Source organism: Hipposideros armiger, unplaced genomic scaffold, assembly GCF_001890085.2.
Source record: "Hipposideros armiger isolate ML-2016 unplaced genomic scaffold, ASM189008v1 scaffold_280, whole genome shotgun sequence".
Classification (NCBI taxonomy): domain Eukaryota; kingdom Metazoa; phylum Chordata; class Mammalia; order Chiroptera; family Hipposideridae; genus Hipposideros; species Hipposideros armiger.
This window is the reverse complement of record NW_017731630.1, coordinates 761,059-779,800: the sequence shown is the minus strand read 5'-3', so window position 1 is coordinate 779,800 and position 18,742 is coordinate 761,059. Positions and strand designations below refer to the sequence as shown.

The 18,742-nt window shown below is 58.1% G+C and overlaps 1 protein-coding gene across 14 annotated transcripts in view; it reads right to left on the bottom strand.

Moving 5' to 3' along the window:
* Positions 1–18,742, bottom strand: part of TSNARE1 (t-SNARE domain containing 1) — a 102,778-nt gene that overhangs the window by 17,459 nt on the left and 66,577 nt on the right. For 8 of the 14 annotated variants that reach the window (XM_019657866.1, XM_019657876.1, XM_019657865.1 and 5 more), the window contains one exon: positions 11,527–13,768. In XM_019657866.1, coding sequence (XP_019513411.1) covers positions 13,197–13,768 — 572 coding nt within the window. In that variant the 3' untranslated portion in view covers positions 11,527–13,196. Of the gene's footprint in view, positions 1–11,526; positions 13,769–17,089; positions 17,173–18,742 lie in introns of those variants that run through there. The other 6 variants (XM_019657877.1, XM_019657870.1, XM_019657873.1 and 3 more) reach the window with 2 other exon arrangements.

Genomic DNA, 18,742 nt, shown 5'->3' with positions numbered 1-18,742 from the left:
GGAAGGCAGGCTCTCTCGAAAGCACCTGGGACAGTCTAACAATCCCAGGATCACAGACACCCACTCTGCTTTTGTTTTTCCTTAAGAACCTTTCATCTGTCTTGCTGACAGCATCATTAATGAGCCCTCGTTGGCTGTTCCTGCAGCGGCAGCTAAGTACCAGGGGCACAGAGGGCACGGGGTCGGTGTGGCTCGGAGCCTGCACGTGTGTGAGGGAGGCCCGCAGGACACGCGTGGTGGGCCGGGGAGCTGGCCCGTGATGGGCACATCAGGGGAGGCTCGCGTGGAAACAGTGCAGAGAGCCCCACACGGAGCCATCCTGAGTGGCTGTCCCTTCCCTCCCGTGCCCCTCACGAGGTGACCAGGGTGACTCACTGCTCCTTAGGCCTGAGGTCTACATCCAGCAACGGAGGGCACAGGGGTTCCTGAAGGATGACGCAGTGGCCCGCCACCCTCCCGCTTTGAGAGCAACCACCCCCGGGAGCTGTCCGTGGTGCTGACGCTCAGGCCTGGACGCCCGCCTGTGCACCAGAGTGACCATTTAAAGCAGCGGTTCTCAACCTTCCTAAGGCCGCGACCCCTTACTACAGTTCCTCATGTTGTGGTGACCCCCAACCATAAAATTATTTTCGTTGCTACTCTATAACTGTAATTTTGCTACTGTTATGAATCGTAATGTAAATATCTTTTTGTTTTCCGATGGTCTTAGGCGACCCCCGTGAAAGGGTCGTTCAACCCCCAAAGGGGTCGCGACCCACAGGTTGAGAACCGCTGATTTAAAGAACGGGCTGCGAAAGCCGGGATGATGCCAAAGGTGAGTGACGGGTCACACACATGCCCTCAGACCTCTGTTCTCCAGACTCTGAGCCCCTGTCACCAGGACCTCATCCACGGACACCCACTTGGGGGTTTCTCTTAGAGGTGGCAGTTCCCTTCCAATGGGGATCAAAGGGAGAAGCCAAACCCCTCAAAAAGCCACAATCAAGAAAGGAGGAATGGTCCTCCCTGACTCTGAGGGACAAGGAGGCTGAAAGGTGGCAAAGTGTGGGTTCTCCTGCTCACGCCTTCCCGTCCACGTGCCACACACCCCGTGAACGGGCCTCGAGCGGCTGGAGGCAGCCATCGTTTGTCCAGTTAGGGCACACACACCCCGTCCATCCCGGGCAGCACTGCCTCGTGCCCCTGCCTTCGGAAAGCATCAATTAGGCCCTGAGAGCACTCGCCCTGGAGACAGGCCTGCGGCTCATTAGAGGGACAGTTCACATCCTTCTACCTACAGAGCACACACTTGAGAGCAGGCTTGTTTGATGTCTGGGTGGTTTATTTGCTCTAATTTCCTTGTTTTCCCTTTCTGCTGTCAAGAGGTAAACAGACACACTGTTTTGTCTCCTAAAGAGGGCCAGATTAATAATGCATGAGGAGCAGGCGGAGGGGAGGGCCGGCCACGCGCCAGGTACCAGGGTTTTACACTGTGTGGCCCAGGCCGAGTCACTGAGCGTCTCTGGGCCCCGGCCCCTCTTCACACTGGGCAGGCCCCCTAACCTCCCTGCACCTCAGCGGTTTCATCTGTAGTCGGACAGGTATGAGGCCCAGCTGAGTAATATGTGGGCAGACCTGTTCTCTACCAGGTCCTTCCCATGTGTGAGGACACACAGAGCTGGGGCACTCCTGCCCTGCGCCCCTCCTGCTCTAGAGGACAGCATCTGACCGTCACTCACACAGACGTGGGGCCTCAGGCCCGATGCGGTCCCTCCCAGGGCAGGTGGCATTTTAGGGAGGCCGGACTGGGCGGGCAGTGCTGACTTGAGGAGGAACAGACTCAGAGGCTGGAAGGGCTTTGAAGCCAGACAACCGGGGCACGCGCCCAGCCACTGCGGGGTGTGACCTTGTTCATGGGACACAGCTGGGGTAGCAGTGACACTAACAACCTGGTAACAGCACAGGGGCAAGGGAGGTGGGAGGTCTCAGGACACCCCACTGTGGCTGCCCACGCATCCCTCCAGACCCCCTCAGATTGGGGGCTGTACAGGCCGGCAGGGCTGCAGGAAGAGCTGAGCCTTTTCCAGAAGACAGAAATCAATTCCATGCAAATATTCCTGGCTTTTCATTGAGAGAGCAATAAAATTCTGTCTCCCTTTCCCCTTCTTTCTTGGCAGAGAGCACAAGAGAGCCATGGGCCCTGGTGCTGTGGGCCTGGCAGCGCCCAGGCTTTTCAATGAAACCAATCTGTATGCGTTCACAAAAGGCAGGGCTCAGCCAACTGGATTCCGCCGTGCTCCAAGCCTCGGGGCTGCAGCTGGCTTCCCCAGTGCCCAGCGTCCTGGCCCAAAGGCCTTCTCCCTCACCCCGACCTGTCCGTCAGCCTATGCTGACGAGCTGACCCTCACCAGCCCCAAAGGAAGCAGCCTGCCCAGCCAAGCCCACCACTCCTCTCCAGACAGCCTCCCCCTGCTCGAGGCGCCAAACACACCAAGTATTCTCTGAGCTTCCAGGAAGCTCAGAATCCCACTCAGTGCACCTTGGGTGGGGGTGGGGCTGCCCCATGGGACCATCTGCACCGTGTGTCTCCGCCATCTCTGTGCACATCCTCCCCGCAGCCAGTCCTTCCAGGAGAACACCTGCCTTTCCCTGACTTTCTGGCTCTCAGAAGACTGGAGGTACCCGGGAGGACCAGGGCATCAGAGACCTGGATTCCAAGTCTGGCTCTGCCACTTGCCAGCTGCATGATTGGGAGCAAGTGCAAGCTTTTCTCGAGTTTCAGTCCCACATCCACAAAACAACCCACTGTGGAGCACCGAGTTGACGTGACCGTGAGGTAGGGACCGAGCCTCTCTGGGGGCTCTTGGTGCCGTAGCTCACATCTCATGCCCTCCATCGCCTAGGACTGCCCCAAGGGAAGCTCTGAGGGACTGAGTCATGCCTTCTGGCAGGTCCTGGGCACGCACTCTGTGCTCAGCCCTGTGCCGACTGGCAGGATGACAGGGAGAGGCAGGCTGTGCCCACCCTGGGGGAATGGAGGCCAGAGGGGAGGCAGGCTCCTAAGGCACAATGAAGATAGTGGGGTGGGGGCTCTGCTGCACAGAGGAGGGCGCGCAGCCCTGGGGGCTACAGGCACTGAGGACAGGGTGCGGGCCAGCACAGCGAGCCACGTGCTGCAGGAGAATGGCGGCTACTCTAGAGCCAGGACTATGCCTCATCCTTCCCTGTGCTCCCCAGCTGCTGGCACAGCCCTCCTGGCATAGTGGGGGCTCCAGACAGGATGGTCTGCAAACCAACGTCACAGCTGCCCTAAGGCCAGCACGCTGTCAGCACTGACAGCAGACATGGCAGTGGGGGCAGCATGAATACTGGCGCTCTTAGGGGCACAGGCCTCCAGTGGCTGGAGGGTAAGGACACAGGTTAGGATATTGGCCCCACTTTGGTGAGGGCCCTGAGTAAGACACGAGCATCTCAAACACACAGAGATATATATTTTCCCCCATTCTCCCAGTGCCTTGTACCATGCCTGGTATTGAGGACCCACTATCACTACCATCACCACCACCATCCCCATCACCACCACCATCATCACCAACACAGCACCACCATCCCCATCACCACCATCACTACCATCATCACCATCACCACCATCACCACCACCATCACCACTGTCACCACCATCACCACCATCATCACCATCACGACCATCACCACCATCACCACCATCACCACCACTGTCACCACCATCACCACCACCATTATCATCACCACCATCATCACCACCACCATCACGACCATCACCACCACCATCATCACCACTGTCACCACCATCACCATCATCGGAACAAGCATTGTGCTAAGTGTTTCACATGTAATCCTCTGAGGCATTACTGGTGTGTATTTTACAGAAAAGGAAAATGAGGAACAGAGAAATTAAGTGCTGTGCTTAAAATCATACACAAGTTGTCACTGGCAGAGCTGGGATATGAACTCAGTCTCTGACTGAGGGACCGTCCTCCTGTGTTAAGCAAACAGCAGAGTGGCCGGCTGTCCCTACTCAGCTCAGCTTCTGCAGGGGATTCTTGCTCTGAATGAGGACGAGATGCTGGGCTGACTTGGTCCTCTAGAACACTGTTTCTCTGAACCAAAAGGAAAACAGGCTCATTTGCATGCAATTTGCATACAGCTGCTGAAAATGAGCCCAAATCCCTCACCACTTTAAAACTGCATTGTTTCTACCTTGAAAGGCACCTTCCCACGCACACACCCATCCCCCCGATCACCCTGCCATGGGGTGGTGTCCCCTCGTCACCTCTCTCTGAAAGAGGCAATTCCCCACTCCCAGCGGCCTCCACTTGGGGTGACCTTAGACAAAGCACCTCCTCTCTCAGGAGTACCAGGGGTTATAGCACGCAGAGCTGGACGGGCGGGGGCTGGGGGAGGCGAGTGCTCCTGCAGAGGGGGCTGGGCAGGAGATCACTGTGAGCCGAGGGCACCCTGCACAGCTGGCCTGGTGCGTCTAAACACCTGGCCGGGCACAATGCCAGGCACTGCCTCCTGGAGCAGGCTGACAGCTGCTTGCCCAGCCCGAGAGCCTCTGGGAACCTCCTCCTCCCTACAGGCCACCATCCTGCAGCCGCCCCCCACCAGCCCCACTGCTCCCATCTGCCCGCCCTGGTCCCAGGCTCAGGAATGCTGGGACAGAGCTCCAAAGCTCAGCCCACCACTGAAGCGCTCAGCCTACAAGAAAGCCTGGCTGGAAGGGGCACCTGGAGGCTGCCCCCCAAAGTGACAATCCAGGGACACTTGCGAAGAGGCCTGGGCCTCTCTGAAGACTCAGCCTGGAGGGGGGCCTGTGCGACAGCAGCTTGGGTAGCTGCAAGGTGTGGCCCCACACTCCTTCCTCCTCTCTGGTGGGGTGCCAGCTCAGGGGCTGGAGTGCTGCTTGGCACACTGCTCTTCTCCCCCCGTGCCCAGCCCCCAGCACCCCTTTCAGCCCTCATCCAATTCCTGAAGACCCCGCTGCCCCCCGGAGAAGCCTTTCTATGCACTTGGCTGGCCCCCCATCCAGCAAGTGACCCACGCCCACTTCTGTGCTCCCAACACTGCCCTGGTAGGCGAGCGAACCTCAGGTGCACACACACATGCACGCAGGCACATACATCACACGTGGACACAGGTACACACATCCAAAACACACACATGCACGCAAACACACATGAACACACACAATACACACATGCATGCACACACTCATACAACACACACGCAAACACGTGTGCGCACAAACACACCATGCACGTACAACACAAATGCACATGCATGTCAACACATGCACAGGGCACGCAAAATGCCCGGGTATACACACACACACGCATACACAAGCTCACTGTTGCTCCGCATGTGTGCCCACACCTGTGTGGACCGGCACTCAGCGGTCACCCCGCCCTGGGGAGGGAGGCACTTGCAGCTCTCAGATGACCAGCTTTCATTTCGCCTTCCTCAGGAGGCCTTTCCAAATCAATCTAGGCCAAGCTGATTTATCCTCCGTCCGCGTCTGGCCCACAGTGCTGAGGTTTAATCAGCCGTTCTCGGTGGCGTTTCTCCCAGGCCTCAAGGACACCCTCTGACCCTGGTCTATGAAGCAGGAACGGCACAGCGACCCCAAGCTGCCCGCTACCCCACAGCCCGGCCCCCAGCACCCAGCTGGCCTCCCAGCTCCCAAGGTGAGCGCCGTGTGCTTGAAGACGCAGCAGAAAGAACACGGGTGAGGGCTCAGCAGACAGGGCTCCACGGCCACTCCCCAGGGCAAGCCCCATTCTCCCTCTAAGCAGAGACGTCTTCAGGGGTAAAGAAAGGGTAGTGGGGCCCCTGCCTGGAGGGGCCGAGGCCCACAGTTTTCAGCACCCATCCTCGCTCAGCCTGGGTGCACACCACACAAGGTCATGGCCCGACATTGCCCACCAGCAGCCAGAGCCACGGGAGCACAGCCCCAGGACCCACGTGCCTGCAGGCTTAGCACGCCCTGAGCCGTCTACTCCCACAGTCAGCCTGGAGAGCAGGCGTGTCACCCCACAGCCCCCACATCCTGGGCGAGGGGGCCACCCACAGAGTCACAATGAAGCTGGACTGCAGCCGTGCTGGCCCTGAACCCAAGCCCGCCTGATCCGATTAAAGGACATTGTGGGGCTGATGGGGGCTGAGGGGGCCTTGTCTGACGAGGGGGCCCCTGGGGCAGAAGAGGGCACAGCCCAGCTGCTTTATGCTGATGCGGCAGGAAAGCGTCCCCCGTCCCTCGTGTGCCGTGACCCCCACACCTCGCTCCCATCAGGCAGCCCGTGACTCACTACCCCAGCAGGTTGATTACAATCTTTCCCAGGGTGATTATTCACTCCCAGCGTCCCTTCCGGCACCTGAGACATAATTCCCATTTACATTTCTCAGCAGATGGGGGGCAGGCGGGGGGAATCTATAAGGATTTGATCATGAAAATGAGATTCCCCAGGGCTCTCTGCAACAGGGCGTGGTGCGCTCAGACCTCAGCAAAATCCAATTGCTGCTTATTTAACCTGCTCAGCCTCCAAGTGAAAAGGCAGCCCCGTCCCTGCCAGCAACACTCCCACCTTCCAAGAGCAGGTTCCTGACCAGCATGGCTCCCAGCCTGGCCAGGGCAGCAGGCCCCTCCGCCCAAACTACCTGGGACGGGCCCTCCAGATTCCTAGTTAAACATCCTGTCACTAGGAATGCCGACAATGACCACAAAGCAGAAAGTCCTTCCCACACCCTCCCCTGGGGCGCCCGGCTGCGGCACAGGTTGGTGCGAGGAAACCTGGCCCGCAGGCATACAGGGAGGAGGTTCCAGCCCCCACACACCTTCCCAGGTGGACCCCTGGCCAAATGCCCTCAGGCTTCTGAAGGCGGGCAGACGTCCCGTCCATTTCCCCTCCTCACCTTCCCTCCACCCACAGGCCCCTTCTCCTGGTCTCCTGTGCTTCTCCAGGCCCTTGGCCAGTCGGGGTCTTCACTAGTCCTGCCCTGTGCTGGACTTGGATTAGCTCAGTAGCCCAAGGGCCTCAGGCCACCATCTGCCCCCAGCCTCCCGCCCACAAACCTAGGCCCAGACCCACTGGAGACCTTTGCTTCTGCATCTCCGTCTCACCCACCCTGAGGACCGAGCCCCAGCTGGACCTAGCACCAGGGCCCTGCCTCCTGGCGCTTCCTGCTGACACAGACAGAGCCCAAGAAAACCAGTCCTACGGGGAGTGTCGGCCGGCCGGCGGGGAGAGGCAGGGAACCCTCTCCAAGGAATGTATTTCAGCAAAGACCTACAGGGAGCCAGCACGTAGGACGTAGGACGCGGAAAGCAGAAAGGAGGCCAAAGGCGGAGGAAAGGGGGCTGACACTGAGCACCTGCCGAGGGCCAGGACCGGCCACAGCTGCCTTCTGCTGCCTCCTGAAGATGACTATACAGTTCCAGCCGCAGGGCACCATGGTGACCAAACGCATTAACAAAGGGACACAGGGCCCGGGCTGGGGCTGCGGTGAGCAGTCAACATCATCCTGACCCTCCTTGCAGCAGCCCCGTGGGAGCCTGGGGGACCACCATTCCCCTAAAAGTTGGTGGTTTTCTGGTCTTCCAGCTAAAGCACAAGCTCCGGAAACGCCAGTCACGTGACACAGTGTTCGTTAATGTTTTAGGATGAACACATCGATGTCATGAGACAGAAAAGCCTATGATCTCTGTGTGGTCGTCTCTGATTTGACCCCTTATTATGTACTTAGGAATGTCCCCTTTCTCTGTTCTCTAGAAAAAGCTCGTCTCAAACTGGACCTCTTCCTTGACAGTTGGGTTTAGTGTTTTCACTCTAGAAAGGGCCCTTCCTACCAACTCAATTTCTTTAATGGCCACAGAGCTAATGACAGGCTGTACTGCATCTCGAGTCAGTGCTGGCAACTTCTACTTTTCTAGGGGCCTGTCCATTTTTCCCCTAAGTTTCCAAATTGTTGGCCTAAAATTGCTCACAGAATTCCCTTATTATTGTGGAATTTCTGCTCTTCTCCTCCTAGATCAATCGTATTAGTAGGTTGTCTGTTCTCACGGGCCTTTCAAAGAACCATGAGTGGAGACTCGATTATTATATAACTTACTGAATTCCGCTTGTGTCTCTCCAGCCTTCTAATTTCTGCAGGTTTATGCTGCAGTCCTTTTACTTTTATTTAATGTCTTTTTAATATCTTAAAACATTCATTTTCAGCCTTTTGTTGCATAAGCATTTAAGGCTATTAATTTCCTTTGAAGTATCTCCGAGATTTTGATGTGCAGTATTTTCATTATGATTCAATTATGGCTTTTTAACGTATCCATTAATGATTTCTTCCTTGACATCTGAATGAAACTGTTTTTAAATTTCCAAACACACAAGGAATTTTTTCTTTCTTTTTCTGCTCCTGGTATCCAATGATTACCTTTTTCTAATTGCATTTTCTGATAACTGCAGTACTGTATGTATTACTGGTTCTTTGAAGTTTGGTGACACTGACTTTACGACACAATTCACAGTCAACACGTGCGACGGCCCAGGCGTCCTGGCGGAGGACGAGTGTCCTCTGTTTCTTCTGTAAGTGTCCAGTAAGTCAAGTGCCGATTGCTGTGGGAACCTGTTACCCCTTTCTGGCCTGTGTGCCCCATGGTGGAACCTTCTGCTGTCACGATGGACTCCTTCTGCAGGAGGGAAACTGCTGCCTCATTTATTTTCTGTGAGCTCTTTTATTAGGTGTACCCACGCTGAGCGTTTTTCATCCTTCTGATGAGCTGAAGCTGTTATGGAGTGATTCTCTTTTTCATATATATATATATATATATATATATATATATATATATATATATATATATATATATATATATGTCGCTGTCTGAATTGGATACTGCCACCCCAGCCTTCTTTGGCCATTTCTGACTGGCTTATATTGTATTCTTATTCCATTTTCACTGGTTTGGAAGTTATATACCTTAACACTACTTTTAGAGGTTACCCTTGCCTTAAAATTTATTGTTGTTAAACTTGTTTCCTGTCTCTGAGATTTGACCACCGGTGATCGGGTGCAGAGCTGCTCCATGACCACAAGGGGCTCCCTCGCGCTGCTCCCCACCAGCCCCCCATCTCAAACCCCTCCCTAGCAGCCATCCCTCCACTTTCCATCCCCGTAACTTTGTCATCTTGAGACTATTACACATGGGGAATCACACAGCTGTGACCTTTGAAACTGGCTTTTCCACTCAGCAAAACGCCCTTAGCACCCTCCAGGCTGTTGGTCCATCCTCACTGCTGAGCAGCAGCCCATGGTGTGGATGCCCCACCGTTTAACCATTTACCTGCTGAAGGACACCTGGGTTAGTTCCAATTTGGGGCTTATTACACATTAAGATGCCACGAACATCCATATACAGGTTTTTTATTTCTCTAGGAGAAACGCCCAGGCATGCGATGGTTGAGCCACATGATTAGTGTGTTTAACTTTTTAAGAAACTATCAAACTGTTGTCCACTTTGCATTCCCCCCAGCAACGTGGGGATGGTCCAGTTTCTCCGTATCCTTGTCTCTCTTGTTCTAGCCGGTCCAGCAGGCATGCCGTGAGACCTCACTTCATGTGCATTTCCTTGAAGGCCAGTCAGGCTGAACATCTTTCTGGGTGCTTAGCTGCCGGCTATACTTGGAGGAAGTATCTGCTCAAATCTTTTGCCCATTTTCTAATTGAACTGTTTGCTTTCTTACTGTTGAATTTAGAGACCTGTACGTTCAGGGTACAAGTGCTCTGTCAGATACCTATGTCATTTGCAAATACTTTCTTCCAGGAAGTAGCTTGTCTTTTCATTCCCGAAACAGGGTCTTTTGCAGAGCATATGTTTTTAATTTTGATTAAGGAACCCTTGATTTTTTTTTACCATGTATAGTTATTAACCGATGCTAAACTTAACCAATATTTAATTTCCCTGCAAATAGAATGAGCTCAGAATACTTTCTCAGAATACAGCTCTTCCCAAATAATATACTGTCACCGTCGGTTGTTGTTCTGTCCTTCCTGAAAATGTAACTCCACACATTAGACATTATGTTCATAGTTGTTATTTATCATAAAATGATGTAACTATATCAGTCACTGGTTGATGCCAGCATCACTGCCCTTAAACACTGCCCTTCAATTCCTTCGAGCATTCTTCTCCTCCTTTCTGAGCCCACCCTTCAGAAATTCCTTCAGCGAGTCTCTTCTTGGTGGTAAACCCTGAAAGTTTTCACCTGTATAGAAATGTCTCCATTTTGTTTTTGTTCTTGAAAGATGTTTTTTTTGGGTGCATAATTCCAGGTTGATGGTGATTCTAACACGTTGTGGGTATCACTTCACTGTTTTCCAGCTACCATTGTTGTCCAGCTACCCGCCATGCCCCTCCCCAGGCCCACACCCTCCTGGCCACTTGGTTCAGCACCTGAGCGGCCTGGGGACAGTGACAGAAGTACAGACTGAGGCTGGCGGCAGGCTTGGCTGCAGCGGGCACCCCGTCCATCTTCCTAGCTGTCTGCACCGCACACGCTCACTAAGACCTTCCTTCCTCAAAAGCTCAGACTCTAACCGGCTCCTGTTTAAACCACGACCACAGTCTCATTCCTGAATGATCTCCAGGTCACCCCCACCCCATGCCCCAGAGAAGGAGCTTTCAGCCCAGGTGTGAGGGACACTCCTGGACCGAGCGTGGGTCCCCTTCCTTGCACGAACGCCCCCTCCTCTGAGGCCAGGCAGGGCCCTTGCTCTACCTGCCTGTGACCTGGGTTCCTTGGTACACCCCCAACCCACAGCCCAACTGACAGACACCCTTGTCCCAGTCAGGCTCCTGTGTGGCCTCAGCATCTGGCAGCACCGGGCTCAGGCCTCAGAGGACAAAGGACATGCCAGGCTGTGGAGGCAAACAGACCAGGATGTGCCCACGCCGCCCCTCAGCCCCGAGGGGCGGGGCCGCGCTCCCCCAGCCTTGCCCTCAGCTCCCTCTGCCGGCCCCGCCCCACCAGCATCACTGGTTTCTGCCCAATCATCTTTATGGCTTCTGCCAAACCACCTTCTTCACATGCCAGCCCAGCCCTCTGACCGCTGGGTCCTACCGTCTCCCGGGTGGGGCTGCCGGCTGCCTGTTCAGACCTCTCCTGCAGTAACAGAACCTCCCTTCAGACTAAAGCTATAAAGATGCTCCCCAGCTTCTGCCGCAACTTCGTATGGGCACCTCCTTCCAGGCAGTGGGATGAGGAGCAGGCAGAAGCGGCCTTCAAGGGTGTGGGTGTGCCTTCTATTCCTTCCCTCCATCCTGCACCTGGGAACGCGAGCGCAGCCATCTCGGACCATGAGCACCATGACGTACGGAGCTGGAAGACACCGTGGAGCCCCTGCCAGCTCTGGGTCACCAACCTCCAGATTCCTTTTATGTAAGAGCCATAATGACCATCTTCTCCAAAACACACCAGCAAATGCAGCTCAAAGTAGTTTTAACTGATACATGGAGTAACACTCCCCAAGTATGTATTTACTTACTTAGTACTGTTTTCTACAACGGACATGAGCTCTGGGAGGACGGGTTTCTTGTCTTCCTTGGTCACTGCTATATCCTTAGCACTTATTACAGGGCCTGTCCCAGAGGAAGCTCCCGATAGGTACGATGGGACTGACCAGGGTCAGGGCTCATTCTGTGACCAAGATCAGGCTCAGCGTGTGACCGGGATCGGGGCTCAGCGTGTGACCAGGATCGGGGCTCAGCGTGTGACCGGGATCAGGGCTCAGCGTGTGACCGGGATCGGGGTTCAGCGTGTGACCGGGGTCAGGGCTCAGCGTGTGACCGGGATCGGGGCTCAGTTGGGACCAGAGCAGGGGCTGAGCAGGGTTAGCCTGTAACACAAGAAAGCATTCACTGCCAATAGAGACATGAATGCCACCCGCAGTGGGCATCTACAGTGGACAAGGGTCCATCCCTTCCACCTGGAGGCCTCTGGGAGGTGGCACTGAGATGGATACAGGCTTTGCAGGGTGGAAGGACACCTCCTAGTTAGGGGCCATCTGAGGGAAGGCTGCCATGGAGAGCAAATGGTGTCACCTGGACCCACACAAGGCCGCTGGTCACACTGCAGAGGGCAGCTGGACGTGTGGCTAGAGTATGGGCTTTCTTTCGGAGACAGTTACTGCCTGCTATGGGCTCACAGTGAACCTGCCCACCCAGTGCCAGTGATGCCTGGTCTTGGCTCCTTGGCGCTGGGCTCCCCTGGGAGCCCTGCGGGCAGCACACTGTCCAGTTCATGCCAGCATTTCAGGCTCTTGCTTCTAGTAAAGGCTATTTTATCAGGAGAAGGAGGCAGAGGGGGCTAGGCTGACCCCCAACGGCCACCCAGGCTGTCTGGCTGCGCCTGTGCCCTGTGTAACTGGTGGGGGGGAGGGGGGGTGCCAGCTGCCAGGGGCCACACATGGACCAGAGCAAAGAATGGATGGAGGTGTTCTGAAGGCCCGGCCCCCACGGGGGCTGGGAGCAGAGGCATTTACTCGTCAGCATCGCCATCATCACCGTTACTGCCTTTTTCTGGGTCATTTTATGCTTAAATACGAAAAATACTTTTCTGTTAAAAACAAAAACAAAAACAGGTACAAAATGGCATCCCCCATACAGTACCAAGGAACATATGTGCGTATGTGTATCATACAACGTACACACAATGGGACAGATGTCCCGTATTTGGGATGCGGTTCCCTGGGCCCAAGTCGAGCAGACGCAGAGGCCCAGCCCCTTCGAGTCCACACGCCCGTGAAGGAGAGGCCTCCAGCAGTCACTCAGCGCACAGTCAGGGGGCCTTCCTGGCGGCCGGCCCAGCCACATCTCCAGGGTGAAGCCCGCGGGAACGGTCTGGGGTCCTGCCCGCGTGCTTCTCTCGGCCACTCTGCCTGCCACTGGCTGCCTGTAAGCGAGCCCGACCCCTGCCGGCGACTCTGCCATCCCAGTGGCATCGGCCCTGAACAGAACTCTGCCTGGGACCCCAGCCGCCCGGCTCTCTGAATTCCTTCCTTGCGCAACACCGAGCCCCACTGACGTGGCGACAGAAGGGGCCGCCACAGGTGGACGGCCTGTGGCCTTTCCGGCCACATCGAGGCCCCGCCTCTCAGGACTGGAACCCGCTCTGCCCGTGGCCCTGACCCTAAAGCTCCTCCTCCACCTTCAAGATCATCCCTGAGAAGACCTCCAGGCCTGCGGGGGCGCCCTGGGCAGGCCCATGGGCCCCTCCACCAGCAGGGGTGCCGTCCTGAACCAAGGGCAAGGCTCTGGGGGCCGGGCAGGCCTCCACCAGCCTCTCGAGGGTCCGGTTGAGGGCCTCCATGCCGTCGGCCAGCCTCTGGCTCTGCTCCGCCAGCCGCTGCAGCAGCAGGTTCTGCTGGGCCATGAGCGCGCTCTGCTGCTGGGACCAGGAGGAGAGCAGGGCGCCCTGACGCCGATGGGAGTCTAGTAGCCGCCGCTCAAACTCAGAGGCCTCGGCCACCATGGGCCTCCCAGAGGGCTGGGGTGGTGCAGACGAGGGCGGAGAAGGCCGGAAGGCCCCTGGGATCGTGGCTGCTGGGGGGGCCGACGCAGGCGAGGCGGGTGGGGAGGGCGAGGAGGTGGGTGCGGGGAAGGCTCCTCGGAGGTCCAGGGGGTCAGGTTCAGGCAGGCTCGGCCCATCCACAGTCCGCAGGGGCAGCCACAGGCAGCTGGGGGCCTCGTCTTCCTCATCCGCTAGCAGAGGGAGACAGGAAACATGAGCCTTCGCAGGCCAGGATTGGGGCGACACCAGGGAGGTGTCAGGAATGTGACCTGCACAAGGCCCTCTGCACTCGTGCTGTTTAGGTGTCACAGTGCTCCCTGCAGTGGGCAGCTGTGCCCTTACTAGGAAACTAAAACTTAGCGGGTAAAAGACTTCCTCCAGTAATGCTGAGATTGGAACCTCTACCCGGGGACCCCTAAGCCCTGGGGCAGCTGCCAGCTACGCGTCCATCTGCATGCGCATCCTCCCAAGCTGGCCATTATCTACCCACCATCCGATCTGTCCATCTGTCTATACATGTTCACCCTCTCATCCCCTCGCCTCTCTGCCCGTTTGTTCAATCATCCATCTTTCCTCCATCTATCCGTCTCCTCCCCTCCTTTCATCCTCCTCCCTTACATTCATCCGTCCATCCACCCATGGACCCGTGCCTCCATCCATCTACCCATCCATCATTCATCTACCCATCTGTTGGTTCATCTCTCAGCCACCCATCCTCAGTCCATCCAATTACCCATGCTTCTGTGCATCCACCCATCAGTCTATCCATCCATCCATCCACCCACCCATCCGTCATCCGTCTGTCCATCTATATCCATTGACCCATGCCTCCATCCATCCATCTACCCACCTGTGTATACCTTTCCAATCCTTCCGTCCATCCACCCTTCTATCCACCCATCCATCTGTCTGTCCAGGCACCCATCTGTTTGTGGGGGCATCCACCCACCCACCAAGCAGGTGTCCCAGAAGGACGAGAGGGCGTACATGAAATCAGAACTTCCCCAAGGCAGCCGGAGCCCTGGACACGGGATCCGAGACCCCAGGCCCCCAAGCCAGCTCTGCCTCGTGGTGGCTGTGACATGGGAAACCCCTCTCTTCTTTGGGCTCAGATCCCTGATCTGCACGTGAAAGGCCTGGCTGCAGGGCTTCTAACCCTTCAGGCGGCTGGGTGTGTGATCAGTCAACAAACACTCCAGGGAAAACCTCGGGGGCCTGAAACTTGGGGCTGCGGTGAGTCCTGTCTCGCCGGACGCGTCGTGAGGAAGTGGGAAGGCATGGGAAGACATTACTACGTGGCACCGGCTCTGGCTGCGCCTTCTGGGTCTGAGCCCCGCTTGTCTCGTCTACGCACAAGGGTTCTGGCTTTGTGACGGGAATGGGGCCATGACAGCCTCGCCCCAGACAGCTGGGCCCACGAGCTCCTGGGACGGGGCAGGGGGCGCCGGCAGCGGTTCTGAGCCTGATGAGGTGTCCATGGGCACAGGCGGCTGTCCATGCCACCGCCTCCTCCTCCTCTTCCTGCTCCTCATTGTCACATCCTCCTTCTTTGGTCCAGGCATCTGTCACATTTTCCATCCGTGGTACAGACATCTACTATCACGTCTTCCTCCCACAATCCAGGTACCTGCCAATCTGCCTGACCTGGCGACCCCTGGGTGCTCATGGAGGGAGCCCCCCTGCCAGCTGTTCTCTGCTCTTGAAATAAGGCTTCCGGGTGGTGAGGGCCCTGGCAGGTGCCACCCTCAGGAGAGTTCCCATTAGAGAGCCCAGGCCCTCGGCTTCCGACGGGTCCACCTTGCTTGTCAGGTGCAGCTGGTACCTTCTACTCCGGGGGGGCCCTAGAAGGGCCACACCTGGTACAGAGTCTCAGGTGGAGAGCCTGGCTGCCCTCAGTACAGGCCCTGGGCTGTGGCAGACAGCCCCGAGCTGGCGTCGGCAGACACGACCTCCAGCCCTGCCTCTGCCCTGTCCTGCAGGTGAGACCTTGGCACACCAGTGTCCTCTCCTGATGCTGCATTCACCAGCTGTCATGTGTGGCCGACCCTTGCTTGCCCTGACTTCTGAATCTGAGGGCAACTGACAGAGAAAAGGGGGAGGCAGCGGTGGGCCCAGCCCCCATCCTCAGAGCACAGGCCGGGAGGCCTGCGGCACCTGTCCCCACGTGTGGTCTGCCCCATCTGGGCTCCCCAGAGGCAGGACAGATATGGGAAGGGGGCATGGCACAGTGTGGGGAGGGCGCCACTCGCTGCCTCCTCCATGTGCCCTTCCCCCACCCAGGCCCTGCTATGGTTCACACCATGACCCCATCCCCCACCTCCCCTCCCTAAGGAGACCAGAATCCCTTTCCCAGCAGAGCTTGGACTTCCAGAAGCCCCCAGGAAATGAGCGCTTGGTCCACCCACCTCTCCCAAGTGTCCCCTCCCCACTCCCCCTGGCACGGCCCCCACACAGCTGTCCTGAGCTCGCCTGGGCAGCCAGCCCCTCCCCCGGCCTCTGTGCGCACTGTCCCCTCTGCCAGGACAACTGCCTGGCCTTCAGGACGGAGCGCGTGCTCTCCTAGGAAGTCCTCACTGCCCCAGCTGGCCCCCTCACATCGCTGGACTTGATGTCCACCCACCCCAGCCCTGGACACATGCTCCTCGAGGGCTGGGTTCTGCAGGGTCCGTCACTGTACACCAGGGCCCAGCGCAGCGCGGAGAGCCGGCAGGTGACCGAGGAGCGGACGGAGGACGGCTACCAGATGCTCGGTCCTAGCTGGGCGAGGCCTGGGCCCACCTGGCCCAGTCAGGTGCTCACGCGGTGACTGCAGGTCAGCAAGAAGGCCCGGCACTCGATCCCAAGGCTGTCCTAAGGCCCATCTCAAGCACATAAAGGCCCAATATCTATTCTCCCTCCCTCGGAGCCAGATAACTTGTCCCCAGCCAAGGTCTGCTTAGTCCACGGGGAGACCCCCTCCCAGCCTCCAGCCCAAGGCCAGGTCAGGGGCAGACGCTGAGCCCCACGGGTGCCCAGGCGGCAGGCGGAGGATCAGAGGGTCAGGTGGGCCCTCTGCACAGCCCGCACCCTACTGACAGCAGCAGCATACACCGGCAGAGCCAGCGTGCCCTCCTGAGGAAAGGGAGGAGCGACAGGGCTCTCGGGGGGATGGGGGGCAGCTCTGCGCGTGTGGGCTGGCTCCTAGGGGACCACAGCCAGGCCCAGGCCCACCAGCGAGACCCACCACCAGGCGGGCGCTGCTCACACTCTCAGCTCACGCCTTGTCCTCTAGCTTCCACTGAGCCAGCCGGGCAGAGGCCCTGGCGCCCCACCGTGGGGGTGCAGGCGAGAGGAGGCAGTGCGACCACCCTGGGGACGCAGACCCCATAGCCCATTCCTCTCCCCTCCCCCACACCAGTCCTCCTGGGCTCAGAGAAGACCCTGTGGGTGTGCCCTTCCCAGGTGAGGTCAGGGCCTGGGCCTCCTGGGATGGGGACTGGAGGGCCACAGGCTGTCCCCTCACACTGACTTACTTGGTGCCGGCTGGCTCCAGCCAGGAGCTCGCTGGCGGCCTCTGTGTGCGAGGACGCAGCCTCGAGGCTGGCTTCAATACTATCTGCAAATCAAGACAACAAAAGCAATTACTGACTGCACCCGAGGCCAAGCCCCGGAGCCTGAGCCTGGGGGCTGCAGGGAGGGGGACTGGGTGGCATCTGTCCCTTTGGTGGTCACTGAGGCCCAGGTGAGGAGTCCAACCTCCCAAAAAGCAGGGGCTGCAGGGATGGGGCGCTGGCCAAGCAGTCAGGACAGATGGCCTGGAGGTGCCCCACGGCAGAGCAGCCCACTCAAGAAAGGGTGAGGACAGGCCCTGAGAAGGGGCAGAGCCCCTGCCTTACAGAGCTGCTGCAGGGACCGCTGCGGCTGGGCCTGGGGACATTCTCCACGTGCTGACCCGTGGCACCTGGCACTGACCGAAGTTGAGGCCCAGTCAGACCAGAGAAGGAACATCCTGACCACCGCAGGGAGGTGGGCTCAGCCTGCAACACACTCCCCAGATAAAATAGTTCTACCCTGGGGCATCTACAAGCGGCCGCTCAGCCCCTTTCCTGAGCCCTGGGCACTGCCAGGTGGGGTGCAGCCCCACCACATGGCCTGCAGCGGGGCCTCATCAGCCCCGGGCCACCACCTTCGCCTTGTCTGGAAAGTCCCAGGTCGGCGGGGCAACTGTGCAGGGCCATAGGCCCCTTGGTCACCCCCAGTGCCTGGCTCAGGGGGCGCTCGGCGGGAGCTGCCCTGAAGGGCCTCTGCTCTGGGGACCCGTGGCTAGGCCTCCAAGAGCTAAAGGGAATCCCCTCCAGCACCACTCCTCAGATACGTGCAGAGAGCAGGGGGTGCCCCTCAAGGTGCATGGGGCACAGGGGAGATGGGGAAACCGTCCGCCCAGCAGCCCCAGGGCACAGACGCCCTGTGGAGGCCCCTGCACTCTGTCCGCTGGCTGTCCTCAGCTTGCAGGCCTGACCTGCCCAAGCCCCAGGCCAGTGCTGACCAGGAAGGAGGAGAGGGGGGCCTGGGCCACCAGCAGTCGTCTCTGCCACCAGCACCCCCAAAACCAGGCTTTGCGGCACTTCCCTGCCCCTCATCTCTGCCCTGTCGGGGAAGTCCTGCCCCATCCCACTCAGTCATTCAACAAGCCTCAGTCACCATCAGCAGTGCCAGGCCCCTCTCAGGAGGAGCTGACGGCACTAAGGGACCAGTCAGTTGGCGACCCTGATGGAGGCGCGCCCGGGAGCCATGGGGTCTGGGGGGAGGGGGCCCCGGCCCACCAGAGCAGGCAGGGCCTCACCACGAGGAGTTGGCTGAGCCAAGCACAGGGACCGCCGGGGCAAACACAGCCACTGAGTTCCTGCCACGATCCAGAGCTGAGAACTTGTGGGACGGGTCCAAGTACCCAGGGCCACACCACTGCCACCCGCTGCCAGGCCCTTCGCAGTCCCTAGTGTGCCCACCTTGCCTCATGGCACCCCCAAAGCAGATCTGGCTCTGCCTGTAGGAGAGTGGGGTAACCTCCCCAGGCCTAACAGGCAGGCCCCACCCCACCCAGACCCATAACCAAGGCCAGCCCACGGGCAAGGCGGAGACACAGGTCTGTGCCATCCCCGACCCTGTGACCCTGTGCAGTGCACCGC